The sequence below is a fragment of the Lepidochelys olivacea genome (genome assembly GCF_965140295.1).
Source record: "Lepidochelys olivacea isolate rLepOli2 genome assembly, chromosome: 14".
NCBI classification, from domain to species: Eukaryota; Metazoa; Chordata; order Testudines; family Cheloniidae; genus Lepidochelys; species Lepidochelys olivacea.
The window spans coordinates 27,143,141-27,164,037 of record NC_140424.1 but is presented as its reverse complement, the minus strand read 5'-3'; the positions used below and the strand labels follow the sequence as shown (position 1 = coordinate 27,164,037).

General features: G+C 51.5%; 1 protein-coding gene across 5 annotated transcripts in view; it reads left to right on the top strand.

Annotated features, from left to right (window-relative positions):
• Positions 1-9,332: 9,332 nt before the first annotated feature.
• Positions 9,333-20,897, top strand: part of DHRS7C (dehydrogenase/reductase 7C) — a 56,548-nt gene continuing 44,983 nt past the window's right edge. Inside the window, exons 1-3 of one of the 5 annotated variants that reach the window (XM_084647247.1) lie at positions 9,333-9,830; positions 10,999-12,794; positions 14,020-14,123. In XM_084647247.1, coding sequence (XP_084503373.1) covers positions 14,094-14,123 — 30 coding nt within the window. In that variant the 5' untranslated portion in view covers positions 9,333-9,830; positions 10,999-12,794; positions 14,020-14,093. Of the gene's footprint in view, positions 9,831-10,570; positions 13,605-14,019; positions 14,124-20,897 lie in introns of those variants that run through there. The other 4 variants (XM_084647246.1, XM_084647245.1, XM_084647248.1 and 1 more) reach the window with 4 other exon arrangements.

Below are 20,897 nucleotides of genomic sequence, written 5' to 3'. Positions count from 1 at the left end.
ACTGCTGCCTAGCCATTCGGTCCCTAGTCTGTAGCTGTGCATTGGGTTCTTCCGTCCTAAGTGCAGGACCCTGCACTTATCCTTATTGAACCTCATCAGATTTCTTTTGGCCCAATCCTCCAATTTGTCTAGGTCCCTCTGTATCCTATCCCTGCCCTCCAGTGTATCTACCACTCCTACCAGTTTAGTATCATCCGCAAATTTGCTGAGAATGCAATCCACACCATCCTCCAGATCATTTATGAAGATATTGAACAAAACCGGCCCCCGGACCGACCCCTGGGGCACTCCACTTGACACCGACTGCCAACTAGACATGGAGCCATTCATCACTACCTGTTGAGCCCGACAATCTAGCCAACTTTCTACCCACCTTAGAGTGCATTCATCCAGCCCATACTTCTTTAATTGCTGACAAGAATACTGCGGGAGACCGTGTCAAAAGCTTTGCTAAAGTCAAGAAACAATACATCCACTGCTTTCCCTTCATCCACAGAACCAGTAATTTCATCATAGAAGGCGATTAGATTAGTCAGGCATGACCTTCCCTTGGTGAATCCATGCTGACTGTTCCTGATCACTTTCCTCTCATGTAAGTGCTTCAGGATAAGTGCTTCAGACAAGGCACAGGTGGCTTTAACCTCTGTGTCACTTGTCCAGGTAAATACCAGGCTGAGCGTATAACATTCCTGGACTAGCTACATCAAGGTAAAAGACACCTCTCCCTCACCTCTACTAGTACTTTACATTGAGTTTGCCAGCTGAGTGTAAACACATACGTTTTGAGCTGGGAGGTTGATTTTTTTTGTTTTGTTTTGCTGCTTTTTGGTGGTGGGGGGGGGAGGGCAGTGAAGCCATAATAGTGACATTCTCTAGCCTGTGTTATTTGTATTACTGTAGCACATAGGAGCCCCAGTCATGGATCAGGAACCAATTGTGCTAGGTGCTGTACAAAAAAGTACAAAAGACAGTCCCTGCCCCAAAGAGTTGACAATCTAAGTATAAGACAAGAGACAGATGGAGACAGACAGACAGGGGAGTGCAAGGAAATAATGAGACTGTATCGGTCGGTATGATAGGCAGTGGTCTGAGCGCCCCAGGAGACAGGCTGTTGAATTTTTGGTAGACACCAGGGCAAAGAAGAGCATTGATTTGGGAATTGGAGATGGATAATGAGGTAGGTTTGCGAATGTTTAAGGGGCTTTCCTCCCGAGCATGTAGGGCATGTGGCAGAAAGCATGAAGGTGGTTGTCTGAAAATTTAACAAGTGGATGTTGCTGGCAGCATGGACCGATTGGAGGTGGGAGTCAACACCTTGGTACGGTGAATGAAAGATGTCCAGTTGGGAGAGGACAGTACGTGAAGGGCCTTGAAAGAGAAGACAAGCAGCTTCTGTTTGATGCAATAGAGAAGGGGGAGCCAGTAGAGGGATGCAAAGAGGGGTGACATGGTGAAAGCAATGGGCTAGGAGAATGATCTTTGCAGCTTGCTGCAATATTCTGAATGGATCTGAGCTGGCAAGAGGGAGAAGAGAAGCATGTTGCGGTAACTGAGATGTGATGTGATCAGAGCCTCGATGGGAATTTTAGCTGTGTGGATGGAGAGGAAAGGCTGTGTCCTCTCCATCCACACAGGAAAACTCCACAAGACTTAGGCACAGCCCTGGATGTGAGGACCTAGAGCAGAGATGGGCAAACTATGGCCCGCGGGCCACATCTGGCCTGTGGGACTGTCCTGCCTGGCCCCTGAGCTCCTGGCAGGGGAGGCTAGCCCGCGGTCCCTCCCCTGCTGTCCCCTCGCCCCTGCAGCCTCACCTCACTGCGCCATCGGCGCTCTGGCCCGCTGCTCCTACCGGGCAGTGAGGTGGCGGGGCTGCGAGCTCCTGCTGCTCTGAGCAGCATGGTAAGGGGTTGGGGGGTGTTAGATAAGGGGCAGTCAGGGGACGGGGGCAGTTGGATGGGGTGGAGGTTCTGGGGGGCGGTCAGGAGATGAGGAACAGGGGGGTTGGATAGGTGTGGGATTCCCGGGGGGGCTGTAAGGGAGCAGGGGTGTGGATAGGGGTCAGGGCACTTAGGGGACAGGGGTTGGATATGGGATGGGGTCCCAGAGGGGGCGGTTAGGGATGGGGGTCAGTCAGGGGGCAGGAAGTGGGAGGGGGTGGATAGGGGGTGGGGGCCAGGCTATCTGGGGAGTCACAGCCTTCCCTACCCGGCCCTCCTCCGGTGGGTGGGGGAGGGAAATGAACAATTCATGAAAAGGAGTCAGACTGATCTTTGAAAACAGTGTGAGAAAACTCAAACGCTGTAACCACCATTTCTGGGTGGGATCTGGGGTCCCGCCCACCTCAGGGCCAGGGGGCACAGGAGGAGGAGGAGGGGAGGGTGGCGTGGCGTTGATAGCCATGTAAACAGAGTATTAGGGAAGGTTTCTGGCTGTAACAACCGTAACACAAAATGTCCACTGGAAACCAAAGGACAGCACATTGTTCATCACAGAGAGCAGGGCTCCCCTTGAAAGCTCCTATCCCCACACCCAGAGAACGGGCTGCATGCAGAGCAGACTCAGGAGAGGGGGTGGGGAGAACACGCGGGGCGGGAGGGGAGAGATTGAAATTGAGGTGAGGAAAGGAAGGAGGGAGGATTAAGAAAAGGGGGAACAGGAGAAACGCAGGAAGGGGACGGGGGAGAGAAAGAACTAGGGTAGAAGCAGGTACTGGAGAAGGAAAGAGAGAGAAGAGAGGAGGGAGAAGAAGAAAAACCTGAAAGAATCAGGGAGGGAAGGTGGGAGCAGCTCCCAGCGACTGCGACAAAGAAAACCCAGAGGTGGGAATGAAACCTACAGTCACGGCCCCTGGAATCAAAGTGCACCTCTGAGAGGTGAACCACTGAGGGGGGTTGGGGGATCAGATTGCACCCTTCAGCATGGCCCCCCTCCATGCACCATGTAACCTAAACCAGCTCCCCACATCTGCCTGGAATCAGGGAGGTGTTTGCTGCTAGCCAGAGACGCCCAGGTGGGATATGTGAGCCGTGGCTCCAGGGCTCCCTGGCTGGCCACCAACCAGTTGTTCCAGCAGCCCCGGGGCTGGATCGGCTAGCAGGAGGCGCTCGGGGGAGGGGCGGAGAGGAGCAAGTGGCAGGCGGGGGAGGGGCCTTGGGGGAGGGGATGGAGAGGAGTGAGTGGCGGCCATGCGGGGCTGGACCTCGGGGGAAGGGGGCAGGAAGAGGCGGAGCGAGGGCTGGGCCTCGGGGTGGAGCACCCACCAGGAGAAACAAAAGTCTGCACATGTGACGGGCCGGGCCTCCTCTTCGACCACACAGCCTCGTGCCTGTGTCACGCTCTGTGCTCCCCCCTTCCGGGGGACCTGCAGGCCGCTGGTCAGCCACTTCCCTTAGTGGCTACTGCAGCGTATTGTCTGGCCATTTTCTCATGGCCCCAGCATCCTCTTTGCCCTCGCCTCAGGGCCTCAGCCTGCAAGCCCCAGCAGCCTCTCTCGCTCCCCCATTCCCCGCACACGGCCCCTTAGGTCAAGTGGCTGCAACGCGGCTGTTAGCCCATCCTGGGTCTTTGTCCCAGCCCTGCCGCCAGCCAGCCATGGGCCCTGCATAATCCAGCAGGTTTTGGTCATTGCCTGACTGCTGCGTATGATCTGCATGCTCTGGGCCTCTTTGGCTCCTGGCAACCAGCAAGCAAGAAGTGGCCATGAGCCGCGAGGCTCCTATCATGGCTCTAAATCACGTGCTTGACCCCCTGGGTCCTGTACTGCCGTGGCAGGTTGTTAGACACTGCAATGGCCCATGCTGTCTGTTCCCTGCTGCACACGTAGGAGGGCTGAACCAAAGGGCTCTGTCCCCCTGAAGGGATTTGGCGCGCTTTGTGCTAATCTGATCAGTGTCATTACAAATGTCCCGCCACGCTGGTCAAGTTTCATTCATTTCAACAGCGGATGTAGTTAAGGCTCTTGGTGCCTTGTCCAATCCAGGATCAGGATGCTAATAGAGTATATGGCCATGCCCCTGTGTGTATTGCAGTCCCCTTGCGGCTGGCTTTTTTCGCGGGTTTTTCCTTGCCCTAGCAATGGGGGAAGACATGATGTGTGTGAAGGGGGGAGTTCGGGCTCCCCCCTCAGCGAATGCACAGAGCGGGGGAGATGGAGCAGGGACCTGAGCTGCAAGGAGTGCTGCAGCCATGAAGTCCCTGGACGAGGGAAGCTGTGATCTTCCTACGTAGCAGTGGCTTGTGACACTGACTCCCAACCCTCTGCTCTGCAAAGAGGGACATGGGCTTGGGTGGAGATCAGAGGTTCTTTGGGAGACCCTGATATTGCAGCAGCCCTATTGTTGTTTTTACAGCCCCCAAAGGTGGGCTAAAGGGCCTCCCAGGACACATGAATGATGTACTATTATTTGCAGATTTAATAATTTTATTAAGATGATGTTGAAGAAAAAAGAAAATGGTACAGAGTTTAAGCATAGAAGTTTCTGGTTATCAGGGAATAAGGTACAGATTACCAAGGGGTGCGAAATTTGGTTTAGGAACAGATGGCGTAAGGAATACATAATCTGCAATCTCCCCGATTGGGGGTAAAAGTTTAATGGGTCAAAATACAGACATTGAGATATGGGGTCATGTTGTTCATATAATGAGTATGTTCAGATGTGGAGTATAATGAGTGGATACCATGATGAGGCTGGATTTACCCTCATTTGGTGGGATTTAATGTTCAGTGATTTATGGCTCCCAGCAGAACAGAATCCCATTGTGCTCGGTGCTGTATCTGTATGTAGTAAGAGACTGTCTCTGCCCTGAAGAGCTGTGCTAGGTGCTGTAGAGACACTTAGTTAGAACTGCATGGTCTCTACCCTGAAGCTGGTATGATCCAGTTTCACATGTGTCACCAGGAAAGGGATGAACAAAATACCTGAAAGGAGGATAGGTGTGTTACTGACTCAGTTTCTATAGATACAGGTTTTTTAGACCAGTACTGGCCAGTACTCTGTTCTGAGTCTTCAGCTTGCCTAATCCCTATGGTATATCACAGCCCCAGTGCATGAAATGCAGCCACCTCTGGGTTGGGGCAGCTGGCAATAGCCATGCAGCAAGGTTGCCCAGGGATTGTGTAGGCATATTCTTAATATTTGTGATTCTGTTCATAATAAATTGTAAACCTGCAATATTGATTAATTGTATTTGTAAATCTGCATTTATAACATTTATAATTCTTCCATTTGACATAATTGTAAATCTGCAATATTGATTTACAATTCTGTATTCAAGCTTGCAAACCGTACCTTGCAAACTGCTCAACTGGCTCTGCTTTCTCTGAAGTGATACTTTCTCTCATTTGTTAGTAAGACTGACGCTTGTAAAACTAAACCGCTCAATTGATTCTGCTTTCTCTGTATTGAGGCTTTCCATTGATTGTAATTGAGATTGACGCTTATAAATGTAAACCAATCAATTAACGTGACTTTCTTAAATGGTTATGTTCAATTGGCTCTACTTTGCAAAGGGATACTTTGTGATGGAGATTGACATGATTTATGTAACACGGTCAAGAGCCGCGATTTGGAGCGGCGCTCATAGAAATGCCACATAGAGACTCCCACCCTCTATAGTTTGGATCAGGAATGTTAAAAAACGGGGAGTCTCAAATAAATAACACCTTTGTATGATAAAAGAAAGTCAATACCGAAGGAATGTTAAGAGACAGGGAGTCTCAAATAAAATAACAATAGTCGGTGAAATGAGAAATGTGTTTTTATTAAAGTAAGGAATGTATGTGAATGAATGGTGGGTTTTGAATAATCAGGGAAGTGCCAGCCTAGGAATTTAACATCAATTGGCCGAAGAAGACGCCAGGTGGAGACAACCAGAGAACCCCACCGGAGGGCAAATTAGGATCCACCCGACCAATTCAAAGGATGAAGAAAGCTGATGAGCACCTGACAGCCGTCCTGGAGCAGTCATGTCTAACAATATGACAAAGCAAATTCCACGGACTGGCATAGGAAGAAATTCCTACAAAAATGGACACTAAGGACTGAGAACTTTGAGTCTCCACTTCTGCCACTACCCTTCAGGAGCATCGGATGCGCATCTGACACGGACTTGGCTCCACTCTCGTGTACAGGTTACCTGGCCAGTACTCTGTCACGAGCAACTTCTAGGCTGGTAACTATAACCCCTATGCAGAACTGGTATGAATGAATGAATGAATGAATGAATGAATGAATGAATATATATATATATATATATATATATATATATATATATATATATATATATATATATATAAGTAAGGAATAAGTAACAATACAACAGTGTGAGTTTTATATTTCTTTTTATTATATTTACAATACATGTGGCATTTCACTTTGTCCCTTTTATAAGATCCTGCTGGTTTTTATTTTATTGGTACAACAATTGCTTGCCAAGTACTGAAATATAACTGCCTCTGGGGTTGGGTGCAGCAGCTGGTTGACAGCCATATGGTAACAATGCACAGCGATCGTTCATCCAGTGCTGAAATGCAGCCATCTCTGGGGTGGGACTCATCAAATGTTTAAATGTATATCAACATTTTTTGCAAAAAAATTTAGTTGCATTTTTTCCACTTAGAACAAACTCAGGTTTTGGGTCAAAGGGGGTGGAGGCATGAAAGAGAGTATATAGTGAACAAAAAATTGATTTTAAAAGTGTCAGAACAATATTGTGAAAACAGGAAAGTCCTATAGTCTTGACAATCTTTCCTGAAAACCCTTGCATTCCAAAAATAGTCACTTTTCTACAGACAATCCTTCCTTTGGAAAAGATTTTCAACCGTGTCTAGAAATCGCTCCCAGGTCAGTGTCTCTCTGAGCGTGGGGTGCACTCATTTGCCCTCTCCTTCCCCTGGGGATGTGTATGAAGCACTAGTTAGAGGGGTACAGAAGAGGTATAAATAAAGATGATTAGGTCTTGATGAATACACATGTGGAGGGTGTGGGGGGAGAGAGACATGACTGATTGTATTGTCCTGAAGCAGAGCACAGCTTCCAAAGATTTGATGAATGCTTCTCTGGGGGAAGCAGTGAAACTGACTACACAGAGTGCTGTTAGTTGCACAAAGATAAAATAGAGAAATGTTGTGTGTGTTTAACCTCTTTCAATCAGTGGGCTCTTAAATGTTGCAAATAATTTCTAGCTCAACCAGAAGTTCGGGGCTTGAGGTAGGAGTCTCCCAGGCATTGTCTTCACTGCAAAAGTGTATTTACAAGGAGATAGCTAACTTGATGTAAAATCCGAGTGGAGACAACGCACAGGTGGCTTTAACCTCTGTTTCACTTGTCCAGGTAAATACCAGGCTGAGCGTATAGCATTCCTGGACTAGCTACATCAAGGTAAAAGACACCTCTCCCTCACCTTTACTAGTACTTTACATTGAGTTCGCCAGCTGAGTGTAAACACATACGTTTTGAGCTGGGAGGTTGATTTTTTTTTGTTTTGTTTTGCTGCTTTTTGGTGGGGGCGGGGGAGGGCACTGAAGCCATAATAGTGACATTCTCTAGCCTGTGTTATTTGTATTACTGTAGCACATAGGAGCCCCAGTCATGGATCAGGACCCGATTGTGCTAGGTGCTGCACAAAATAGTACAAAAGACAGTCCCTGCCCCAAAGAGTTGACAATCTAAGTATAAGACAAGAGACAGATGGAGACAGACAGACAGGGGAGTGCAAGGAAATAATGAGACTGTATCGGTCGGTATGATAGGCAGTGGTCTGAGCGCCCCAGGAGACAGGCTGTTGAATTTTTGGTAGACACCAGGGCAAAGAAGAGCATTGATTTGGGAATTGGAGATGGATAATGAGGTAGGTTTGCAAATGTTTAACGGGCTCTCCTTCCGAGCATGAAGGGCATGTGGCAGAAAGAATGAAGGTGGTTGTCTGAAAATTTAACAAGTGGGTGTTGCTGGCAGCATGGATCGATTGGAGGTGGGAGTCAACACCTTGGTACAGTGAATGAGAGATGTCCGGTTGGGAGAGGACAGTATGTGAAGGGCCTTGAAAGAGAAGACAAGCAGCTTCTGTTTGATGCAATAGAGAAGGGGGAGCCAGTGGAGGGATGCAAAGAGGGGTGACATAGTGAAAGCAGTGGGCTCAGAGAATGATCTTTGCAGCTTGCAGCAATATTCTGAATGGATATGAGCTGGGGAAGAGGGAAAAGAGAAGCATGTGGCGGTAACTGAGATGTGATGTGATCAAAGCCTGGATGGGAATTTTAGCTGTGTGGATGGAGAGGAAAGGCTGTATCTTAGAAATGTTGTGCAGGAAAACACCACAAGACTTAGGCACAGCTCTGGATGTGAGGACCTAGAGCAGAGGTGGGCAAAGTATGGTCCGCGGGCCACATCCAGCCTCCGGGACTGTCCTGCCCGGCCCCTGAGCTCCCAGCAGGGGAGGCTATCCCCAGGTCCCTCCCCGCTGTCCCCTCGCCCCTGCGGCCTCACCTCACTGTGCCGCTGGTGCTCTGGCCTGCTGCTCCTACCAGGCAGCGTGGCTGTGAGCTCCTGCTGCTCTGAGCAGCGTGGTAAGGGGGTGGGTTGGATAAGGGGCAGTCAGGGGACAGGGGGCAGTTGGATGGGGTGGAGGTTCTGGGGGGGGCGGTCAGGGGATGGGGAACAGGGGGGGTTGGATAGGTGTGGGAATCCCGGGGGGGGGGGCTGTCAGGGATTAGCAGGGGTGTGGACAGGGGTTGGGGCACTCAGGGACAGAGGTTGGTTAGGGGATGGGGTCCCAGAGGGGGCGGTTAGGGATGGGGGTCAGTCAGGGGGCGGGAAGTTGGAGGAGGTGGATAGGGGGTGGGTGCTGCTGGCTGCTCGGCGGTGGCTGGCTCGCTCGCTGCGCGGCGGGGTTTGCGGGCCGGTTCCAGCCACCGCCGGACTGGGGCAAGGGGGGACCGCGGGCCCGAATGGGGAGGGGGAGGGGCCGGGGCTTGGGCCCGAATGGGGGGTGGGGCTCGGGCTCAGGGACCAAATGGGGAGGGGGAGGGACCGGAGCCCAAATGGGTGGCGGGGCTCGGGCTCGGAGCTGGGGACCGCATGGGGGGCGGGGCTCCGAAGGGGGGGCGGGGCTCTGGGCCAAAGGGTGGTGATTCCGGGGGCAGGCCCTGGGCCGAAGAGCGGGGGGGGGGGGTTTGGGAGAGCCCCCCCGGAAGGGAAAGGAGGGGCTGGGCAGAGGAGCGCTGGACACTGATTCAAGTCCCGCCCTTCAAGGAGGGGGCTGGACCAGGGACAAGGCTGTTTCGAGCCCCAGCCCCTCCCCTTCTGATATCCGACTCACACTTACTTCTAAGAGGATTGTGTGTGTGAGGAGGGTCTTCTCCCCCACCCCCCAGCTGGGTGCCTGTCACGGGTGGGAGGGGCCTGTAGTAGATCAGGTCTCTGAGGCCCTGGGGGCGGAGGGGCCGATAGGAGTTAAGGGGTTTTAATCATCATGGCACCGCCTTTGGCAGGAGGTTGGGCTGCTGGGCAGGGAACAAGAAACCACAAATAGCCTCCCCCACCCCTGACCTGTCCTGCTTGGTCCGTCTCGGGTTCAGATCGGCTGGAGAGTCTGGAGCAGGGACGGGGAGCCAGGGCCAGGACCTCTGCCTCGGCTTTGCTGCTGCCAAATTGGACCCACTCAGACTGAGAGGAGCCGACCCCAGCCCAGCACCTGCAGCAGCGTCTGTGGCCTGAGTGTCGCTGAGAGGGACAATGGGGCCAGCAGCTGGGTTGCTGAGAGCGAAGAGCCGCTGTAGGAGTTGTGTGTTAATGGCAATGGACACCTGGAGACTGGAGGGAACCCAGGTAATGGGGCATCTCTGCCTGGGGGCAGGCTGGAGAGAGACACTGAGACTGCCTGGGGTGCTGGAAGGGGGCGTGGCCCTCCCACTTTTTGTCATTGGCCCCGCCCCTCCCCCTCCTCTTCCCCCTGAGGTCCCCCCACCCCATCTCTGGCTGGGAGCTGGAGTCCAGGCAGTTGCAGGGAGCCGTGGATGACCCTCCACTTGCCTGGGGTGGGGGGCTGAGAGCAGCCCCAGGTCCGTATCCCTCCCCCCAGGCTCCCTGCCCAGAGCAGGGGGAGGGTCTGTAGTTCCCCACAGCTGCGTCTTACCATGGCCTGGCTGCTGCTCTGAGGCCCTGCTACCCAGCCAGAGCCGGATCTTGGTAACAGCCCCAGGGTAGCTCTAGGGAGCCATGGACCCTCCATCTGCCCTTGGTGAGGGAGTCTGCCTGACCCTCTGGGCTCCCCTCCCAGAGCGTCTGACGGAAGGAGCAATCGACAGAACGGTGCATGTTCCAGGGCAGCTCCAGCCCCGGTGCTGTCAGTGAGACGTGTCCTCCCAGCCCTGCCTGACGGGTCTTTCTGTTGCCGGCACCTAGTGCCGAGAGGCTGAACAACAGCTTGAGTTGGTTCGTTGCCCGGTGTGCTACACCCAATAATCACAACGGGGTGGAGAAGCAGAAAATTTTATTTGAAGCTTCAAAAAGGTACAGGGAGATTTGAATCTCAAATCCTGTACAACAGAGCAGGAAATTACACAGGCTTTTATACATCCTTTTTCCCAGCATACTTATCCAATAGCAAGCTGCTCCAAGTATCCATATAGCCAGCCAATCCAGTTCCCAGCTAGTTCCCTGATTCTCTGTATCATTTGTTAAACTATACATAAAGCTGCTTTATTCAGCATTGTTCTTCCATATCTCCCCTGTTTGGCCTTGCTTAGTTTCAGGCAGTCTGACTCTGCAACATACTGTTGCAGATTCTCAGCATAACTGCTGTGAGTGCCTCCAGGCGGGGGGGCCAAGGACACTTGGGCCTAGCACGCAGAGCTGCTGCGAGTGCCTCCAGGCAGGAGGGGGGGCCAAGGACACAGGGGCCTAGTGCGAGGGGGCTTCATCGATACTCGTGGTCTTCCATCCCCTCGAGTTACCTAGTGGCCATGCCCCAGTGTTCCCAACATTTCTGTTTCAGACCCTCCTTGTAACTGCAAGAAAAGTCCAACCCCTAGAGTTGTGGTTGCACTGACAGTTGTATCGTCTGCTTTGATCGCTGCCATCATTGCTCTGGCAGGTGAGTTCCCAGCTTCCGCCCCCTCCCTTCCCCTCCATCTACGATCTCCGTGCATCCCATTCCCCCGTGACCTACCACGCTCACTCTCTCCTCCCGGCCTGTCCGGCTTCTGCCCCTTAGACAGAGAATTCCTGGGGGATGTTCCTCCCCGACCCTCCTCCTGCTCCCTCCCAGACCCCTGCACCTGGGCACTCTGTGTCAGGACGATCTGAGTGACATTAGCCCCTCAGCCCATCTCTGAGCAGTTTGGACCCAAGTCGCCTTTGCCACGTGCCATGAAGCAGTCCCTGTCCAGGGTGTCCAATGGGACAGGGTGCAGTGCATCCCTGAGCCCTTTGCCTTCCCTGTGTTGCTCTGAGGTTACCAGCCTGGCCTTCCTGGATCTTCAGGTCATGCCTGTGGCCGAGTGGGAGGTGCTGCAGTGTTATTGAAATGAGCCGTAGAACTCAGTCGAGACCCCTCCAGTGTGGAAACCCACAAATCGCTGAGCTTGGCCATGAAGGGTCCCTTAGCACCATTCACACCCCCGGGCTGTCCAGACAGCATGTGCTCGTGCAGAGGGCATCTGTTTGCCGTGAACATGAACCCTGCTGTATCCCCCCGTCGTCTGGGGCAGGGCATGCTGGAGACTGTCAGGGATGGGATTTCTCTATTGCCCTGGGATCTGATCACTGGGCCCCAGGAGGGTTTAGCAGCTGGCAGAGGGGATTGAATCCAGGTCCGTCTGCATTAGGAATCCTCTGTGCCGATGTCATGACGTCCGTGCAGTTGAATTGGTGCAAACCGCTAAAGCAGACGCACTGCACTGGTGCACAAAGGAGCTTGCCTTGGTGCAGTTCGCTGCAGGAAGTTACCAGAGCGAGCCGCACTGCTCCAGTGTATCTCCAGGAGGTGTTTGCCCGGATGTCACTGCGTCACTGTGATTATACTGGTGCAGCTTGCTCTGATACAGATGGGCCCTGAATCCCAGCTCCCTGCTGTAATGGCAGGCTGTTGCAATGGGCAGCATTGGCTCTCACTGTGTAAGGTGGGAATCTGTGAGCTTAGGGTTGGTTACACACCTGCAGGTGCAGGGAGCTCTGCAGAACATGTGGCATCTGACCTGGAGATGGATGGTGGAGACAGCCTGTGCCATCAACTGTTAGTCACTGACTTCTCTGCTCAGTTCAGTAGGGCAGGGGTGTGGGCTACCATGCACTGGACAGTTAAATCTACAGGGTCAGACATGCCTTGTGCGTGAGGTGAACACATGCTCGTTTTCTGATCACCGCTGCCACGTTTCCTAACTCTTCCAGACTTCGAGTGTCTGTTCCTCGCTGAGCGCCAGCCACATGAGAAGGCTTGAAAACCAGCTACCGAGTTACTGTGGTGCAAACAAAAGTGACGTGCTCGAAAACATCTGGAGGGGTTTGAGTCCGACCCCTCTCAACTAGACAGGTCTTTCAAATCCTCTTTGGTGTCACTTATGGGTGACCCCACTGCTGCTCTTTCATGGCTCTGAAAGGGTTACACTGTGAAGTGAGCTGTAGCTCACGAAAGCTTATGCTCTAATAAATTGGTTAGTCTCTAAGGTGCCACAAGTACTCCTTTTCTTTTTGCGAATACAGACTAACACGGCTGTTACTCTGAAAACTGCCGTGAGGACTTCCAGAAAGTGCCTTTCTTGCTGCTGTGTTTGGAGAGAGAAAAGTCTGCAGGTAGGAGGTGAAATGCTCTGAGCTGTGTCAGTCCCTTGCAGGCTGGGAGTGTCCCTGGAATCCTTCTTGCCAGGCAAATTTACAGTGACAAACGTCTCCGTCCCCCTGCGTCTGATTACCATGGTCCAGCCGCAGCTGGGGGTCCCAATGGGCTTGGCAAGCCGGTCAACTGACTGCCTGTTTGGCCACAGTCAAATACTCCAGCGAGAGCCCTGGGGGTAGGAGGCTGCTGTGCACCGGGTGCCTCCCTGGCTGGGATCAACAGTGAGCAGGAAATGGTGAGAGACTCTCGAATTGCCATACACTGATCTTGGCACAGTGGTGGCTGCTGCAGTAGGCCCTGGGCTCTGCCCCGTGGGGTGAGGAGCAGCTCTGAGCCCTCCCGTGCTGGGAGGCCAGAGTGAATGAACTTCCAGCTGCTGAACGCCAGCCCTGGCTGGGCCCAGGGCCCTACTGTCTGTGTGTGATCACAGGGATTGCCCATTCTCAGCTGCCCCCCTCCCCAAATAGGGAGACAGTTTCTTTCTAGGGCAGGGCTGGCTCAGGCATCTCCTGGCCTGCTGGCTGCTGGAGTGGGACTGAGAACCCAGCTAGTGCTCCTGTTGTGGGGATGGGAAAGGAGCAGCCAGCCGAGGAGGCGGGGGAGGAGGGGATCCTCTCACATTGACTTCAGCTTGACTCGCTCCCACTTCAGCTTGACTCGCTCCCTCCTCCTGCCTTGCTGTGGTAAGCGTGGGCTGATCTGTGAGAAGAGAGGTCTCTGCAGAGAGCTCAGACCCAGCAGCTGCCCCTAGCCCAGGGGGACTTGGGGTGTGGGTGACTGGGAGCACAGGGGTGGGGCTGCTCTGTGCAGGGGGAGGGTTAATACTGCCTGGGTGATCTTGTACTTTGCAAAAGGCAGGGGAACACCCCCCCCCCCAAAAATAAACTGAGCACTCTTCAATATGGGGGGAGGGATAGCTCAGTGGTTTGAGCAATGGCCTGCTAAACCCAGGGTTGTGAGTTCAATTCTTGAGGGGGCCATTTAGGGATATGGGACAAAAATCTGTTGGATGATTTAATTGGGGATGGGGGTGGGACTAGAAGATCTCCTGAGGTCCCTTCCAACCCTGATACTCTATGAATATGAGACTGGGATTCTCTGCGGCACAGAGCCCTGGAGGGGTGGGGGTGGGGAAGCACCGGTGCTGGGGCTGATACCTGCTGTCCCTCGGCTTTCTTGAAGGCGTTCCTGCTGCGACATAAGGGTGTCCAGGACCACTGGATCGGCCTCCGGAGGGAACAGGGTCAGCCCTGGAAATGGACCAACGGCACCAAATTCAACCACCTGTGAGTCTCTCTCACCCCTCTGGACTAATTCCCTGGGCTTGGGGATTCTGGTGTCTGAGCGGTTTGAGCTCAGGTAGATCCACCATTCAGTGCTAGTGAAACCACCAGACACGACCCTGGTCCGTTCGCGTCCTGCGTGTATCGGAGACCGATGGGAGCCGGCGTGTCCCTGAACTCTCGGCTCCTCCCCGCAGCACGGTGCTGGGCCGGAGACAGAGCCCGCCATAGCCAGAGGTGCCCTCGCAGCGCGCTGGGATTTCAGCTGGGACACTCGCTGTTCTCCCCCAGCCCTCTTCAGCAAGGTCCCTGGGGTGTCTGACCCCCCCCGGGGAAAGGAGGCAGCAGGGAGCTCAGGTTAACAGTGGCTGCTAGAGAGGGCCGCATGCGGAGCGCTGCATGGCAGGTGCAGGTCCTGCTGGGGATTGCAGCCGGCAGGTTTGAGTGACTTGGCTGGTGAGGCCTCTGAATCCACAACAAGGCACCGATGTTAAAGGAGCCTGCGGTTCACAGGTGCTGGACGCCTGGGGCTCCCACGGGAACGGGGTACAGTAGTGATGGCTGCCCAGCCACCACCCCGCGATGGGTTTCAGTGGGCTCCAAGTGTTATCACAAAACCAGTGCTACTTGAACCCTGGGACTTCAGGACTAGAAGCATGAGCCTCTGCCATAGGAGCGAAAGAATCCACTTCTTTAACTGAAACTCCCCCCCGATTGATAAAGCTCTTTTGCAGGCCAGCCATTAGAGGGGGATGGAGACCCCCCCACTTCTCTGGTCTGGGTTACTTCAGTACTTTGAAAAATCAGGCTCTTTTGGCGCTGGGTCAGGGCTCCCCAATGGACAGTCCCCATTCTGCTGTATTGGACCCAACCTTTGGATCCCACCTGCTTCCAGCCTCACTGGGTCTGAAGAGCTACCAGACACTGTCCTGAGTTCGGGCCTCTGTGGCACTCTCCTGGGGTACAGACTCCCTGTCTGGTATGCTCCTTAGGATGTGGGACCCTGCAGATCAGCTGCTGTAGGACCCAAAACCAGTGCTGAACCCTCCCAAATCTCCCGAGAGGCATGTTGTCCCTAGAGCTCCACCCTCCACACCAGATGAACTCTGGGAGAGTCACGTGAGGGTTACAAACAAGGAACACATGCTTTCACAAAGGAACTTCTTCAACACTCTCTTTTTCCCCCATCCCCAATGGAAAGCTCAAGAGTTATAGATCAACGGAAAAGGAAACCCCTGAATGCAATTTCTTCTTTCAGTGTCATCTTGGTTCTGCTCCATGTGTTTCAAGGAGGCGAGATCCCTCCTGTCCCCCGCTTTTCCTGCTCAGTCGTCTGGTTCTGGTGATGGTCTGCCCCTCTTGTTAGAGGGCCGGTCCCTTTTGACAATCAGTCTAACAAATTCTCTCTGTCCTGCTGGGGACTGTCCATTCTCCAGTACCCCTGTGGGCTGCTCAGCATAGAGGGTCAGGAACAGTCAGCGGTTCTGCAAAGCCCCCGCTGTTCTGAGCTCTGCTCCTGAGGGGCTGGGAGAGTAGCTGCTCCGCACTCAGGCCTGCACTGTGGAGAACGGCTCCCCTGGCTGGGACTGGTGTGAAATGCCTGGCCTCTGCCTGACTGCAGCTCCCTGGCTTCTGTGTTGCAGGTTTCACTTAAGAGGAGGAGGTGACTGCGCGTATCTGAATGACGAGAAAGGAGTCAGCAGCTCACGGTGCTACATGGGAAGACGGTGGATCTGTAGCAAACCTGAGGTGTATGTGATGGTGTCATAAATATAAAGGGAAGGGTACACACCTTTAAAATCCCTCCTGGCCAGAGGAAAAATCCTTTCACGTGTAAAGGGTTAAGAAGCTAGGATAACCTCGCTGGCACCTGACCAAAATGACCAATGAGGAGACAAGATACTTTCAAAAGCTGGAAAGAGGGAGAACATCAAAGGGGTCTGTGTCTGTCTGGGTGAGGCTTTTGCCAGGGTCAGAACAGGAATGGAGTCTTAGAACTTAGTAAGTAATCTAGCTAGATATGCGTTAGCTTATGATTTCTTTAAATGGCTGATAAAATAAGTTGTGCTGAATAGAATGAATATTCCTGTCTGTGTGTCTTTTTGTAACCTAAGGTTTTGCCTAGAGGGATTCTCTATGTTTTGAATCTAATTACCCTGTAAGGTATTTACCGTCCTGATCTTACAGAGGTGATCCTTTTCTTTTTACTGTTTCTTCTATTAAAATGTTTCTTTTCAAGAACTGAATGCTTTTGTCATTGTTCTAAGATCCAAGGGCTTGGGTCTGTGGTCACCTATGCAAATTGGTGAGGATTTTTACCAAACGTTCCCCAGGAAGTAGGGTGCAAGGTTTTGGGGAGGATTTTTGGGGGAAAGACGTTTCCAAACAACACTTTCCCAGAAACCCGGTTAAACGTTTGGTGGTGGCAGTGGAAGTCCAAGGATCAAATACTTTGTACTTTGGGGAAGTTTTAACCTCAGCTGGTAAAGTAAGCTTAGGAGGTTTTCATGCAGGTCCCCACATTTGTACCCTAGAGTTCAAAGTGGGGAAGGAACCTTGACAGATGGGAAAAGAGACTGCAATCGAAAGGGGCTCAAAATGAGACTCCTAGAAGTGACACTTATACAACTCACACCTACTTGAACGAGCCAAGATCTCAAAATCAGGCAGTGGGGCCCTCAAGCAGTAAGTGTGTCTCGTTTAAACTCCGTATGTGCCTTCTGCTTTTGAACCTTTTAAACTCAGGGTCACGTTGTCAAGCTTTTCTCTGCAGCTGAGAGGGAGTGATCTCATGAGAAGGAGTCTTACCTCATTTCCCCAGCATGTGGCTAAGGGAAGGCCTTGTTCATTTAGACTCCAGAACAGCATTTCTCAAATGCAGCCACCAGCTGATTGTTTGCAGCCACAAGAGCCTCCAAAGTGCCCCAACAATCGCTCAGATGTTAAGTATTAAAGGTGTCTTCTAAATGCCATAAATCCTAATGCGTGCTCCCTTTTAAATAGTACCATGCCGGCAGAGCTGAGCTACATAGGTGTGGTTTTCTTTCAAGTCACAAAGTGTATTCTTTGGCTAAGAACATAAGAACGGCCATACTGGGTCAGAGCAAAGGTCCATCCAGCCCAGTATCCTGTCTGCCAACAGCGGCCAACACCAGGTGCCCCAGAGGGAGTGAACCTAACAGGCAATGATCAAGTGATCTGTCTCCCGCCATCCATCTCCACCCTCTGACAAACAGAGGCTAGGGACACCATTCCTTACCCATCCTAGCTAATAGCCATTCATGGACTTAACTTCCATGAATTTATCCTGTTCTCTTTTAAACCCTGTTATAGTCCTAGCCTTCACAACCTCCTCAGGCAAGGAGTTCCACAGGTTGACTGTGCGCTGTGTGAGGAAGAACTTCCTTTTATTTGTTTTAAACCTGATGCCCATTAATTTCATTTGGTGGCCCCTAATTCTTGTGTTATGGGAACAAGTAAATAGCTTTTCCTTAGTCACTTTCTCTGCACCACTCATGATTTTATAGACCTCTAACCACTGTGTTTACATCTCATGTTATTGTAGCTCTGTAAGTGGCTATGGGCCATCTCACTGCGTGGTGTTTGGGTAGGTTGCGATTGTTCATGGGGGTGGGGAGGGAGGTGAAAAAGTTAAAATGTGACTGGGTATCAGAAAGTATTTCAGATAATCTAGTGCCAGAAAATGACCTTGAATGTGACAGCAGGTGGCTCCTCTGGGACCTTCTGCTAAGAAAAGCAAAACATAGAAAGAAAAAGAAACACTTCAGCACCAGGGGGAAAGGCAGTTTCCTGTGTTTCCGAAGCCATCTGATTCCATTTCTGAACAAGTTGCAGTGTGAGAGAGAAATTCATCAAATTGAAATGTATGTCGTGCAACGTCCCTACAGCACTTGTGCAAGGGAAGTTGAACCAAATTACTACGGTGAGCTTCAGAGGCGCAAGCTGTTAAATGATGCAAAAACCAAGCTGAAAAGACAACAGCAACGGCTCAGATTTTGTTGTTACTGTTATCATTATTATTACTGGGCTACGTTGATTGGGTTTTTTTGTCTGTGAAAGAAACTTTGGACATATTGGCAGATACATTCTTTCGTTATTAGTCATTATCCTTTCTATTATGTAAAGCATTTTTAAATTTAGTTCAGAATTGTTGTACAGCCGTCCACCTTTGACCAAAAGAGCAAAAGAACAACAAAAAAGACAAGACTCTGCAAAGCACTGGTTTGTTCTGTGTTTAGGTCCAGTAAAGATAAGACACAACTAACTGTACCTTATATTTATTATTGAGTCTGCAAAAAATCCCAATGTAAATATGCACATGTAATTTATTTATTTGTTTTTCCTACAGTTAGTTAAGTATTGTCAGAGCCTCATTCTGAGGCTGCCAAAAATTTGTGAGAACCTGTAGCCAGACAGCCAGCCCCCCCCCCCCCGCCCCTCCCCTCAGACCAGCATTGCTGGGAACACAAGGGAGCCAAAACAACAGGGCACTTAACATCAATTCCAGCACAGCCTTTGAAGCTGTGAGAAGCACAGGTGTGCTGCTACAATGTGCCTCTGGGAACATATACAACGATTAGGCTCACAGCAAACAGAGAAGCTGTGACAGACATGGCTCTTAGCCCCCACTAAATAGCGTGATGCACACACCCCAACATCCTAGGTGGGAAAATATTTACCCTAATAAAAGGAATGTCCAGTAGTCAAAACTTATTGTTTCTCTCCCTTGCAAGTGTAAACTACTCTTGCGAAAGCTGGCGTCACCCCGACAGACCAGCCTCAATTTGGCATAAGAAAGGAGAAAGAGAATAAAGGAGTACAGAGGTATAAGTATGGGACCTACAGCACCATGATTTTTGAGTGCTTTTCACTATCTATCTGCTGGTCAGATAGGTGACAGCCTCCCAAGGCTTCTGCAGCTAAGAGGGTCCCTACGCCTTGTCCCTTATTCGTCTTTCCGCGGAATTGAGTGACCGATCCTGGCTTGGCACCGCTGGAATCGAGAGATGCAAGGAGGGTAAGAAGCACCCACACCTGATCTCCTATCTTTAGTGTACACATATTTTGAAATAGAGCTCTATACTTTGTTTTCTTTCTTTGGGATTGTGGCGTCAGTTTTGTAACTTGTTTGTATGTGTAACATCTCTACATTTAAATAAGTAGGCACTAGCAATTTTGTAACCACATGATTAGAATCTAGTTTAATAAATTTTGGTAACCATTTGTGCATAAGCCTGACTTGTTTCTCTGGTTTACTGTAAAGCAGCCAACACAATTAAAGAACCTCAGCCGTTTTGGCTATAAAGCCTGGCCATTAGGTGACAGTACTAAGAGCCTAGCGTTGAGTTGTGCCGCCTCCACGGGGCAAACTCTTGGGGTGCCTGTCAGTCAATCCTGACTGCCCACTGCGAAGGAGCTCTGAGCTCTAGCAGTTAAAGTCACGGGTGTTTAGGACCTTGGGGCATCCTTCAGCCTAGCCCGGGCTGCCCGCTGCGAAGGGACAGTGTGTCCTAGCGGTTAAAGTCACGGATGGTATAAAACGGGCATAGCTGGCACCTCACCAAACATCCTTGGCCATCGGCTAACACAGGAGACCTTGCAGGTTGAGCTGGGGTGAGACAGGCATTCAGATGGGCAGGGAAGTTTGGGGAACAGGACAGAGGCCAGGGCTGGGCAAGGAGGGCAGGGACTTGGGAAGAAAGAGAGAAGATCAACCACTTTCTGAATGTGGGTCAGGATTATCCCCAGTTTAGAGAGTGGGAAATTGAGGTGCCACATGGGAGCAGGATTGCCATTTGGCCAAGCGTCTGAAGAATCGCTACAGCCAAAATAGAAAAGCTATTAAGTGTCAGAAGAAGATTAATCATGGAATTCAGAGTTCGGGGCTGACCAGCAAAGATGTCGTATATGTCATAAACCAGTCTGTGTTCTGCCACCTCCCTGGTCTCAGAGACAGGGGTACATCCCTTGGACAGGGCTTAGAGAATCTTTCTCTCAGACATACAACTGTGGATAGTTTGGAAAACAAACCCTACTTAGAATCATAGAATCATAGAATATCAGGGTTGGAAGGGACCCCAGAAGGTCATCTAGTCCAACCCCCTGCTCGAAGCAGGACCAATTCCCAGTTAAATCATCCCAGCCAGGGCTTTGTCAAGCCTGACCTTAAAAACCTCAAAGGAAGGAGATTCTACCACCTCCCTAGGTAACGCATTCCAGTGTTTCACCACCCTCTTAGTGAAAAAGTTTTTCCTAATATCCAATCTAAACCTCCCCCACTGCAACTTATAATGTTGTTCACTGGCCCTGCTAGAAACTCCACCCTCCAACCATTGTGAACCAGGACCAGGGACACCATTCCCCTCTCCTGTCTACAGGTACCTGTGCACCTGCAGACATTGCAGCTGGCACATGCATTGGTGCAGGCTCTGTCACGGAGCTGGATGAATCACCCTGCTGGCCCACATACCCAGCGTTCTCTCCCTGAGCAATCCGTCCCGCTGTCTGAGCCACCTCTCTTCATCCAGGAACCTCTAGAGCAGTCTCTCTTGATGGACTGTGTCCTTCTCCTTCTTGGCTCTTTTGGAAGCAAGGTGCTTTTGGCTTCTCTTTGCCTCTATTGGCAAACCTCCTGCATGGTCCTCATCCTTCTGGCCCACTGCTGGCCACTTGTAGCACCCGCAGTCCCAGGCAGCAGTCTTGGCCCAGCAGGTGTGCAAGTGTCTTCCAGTGGAAGGAAACAGAGGCTATATTCAT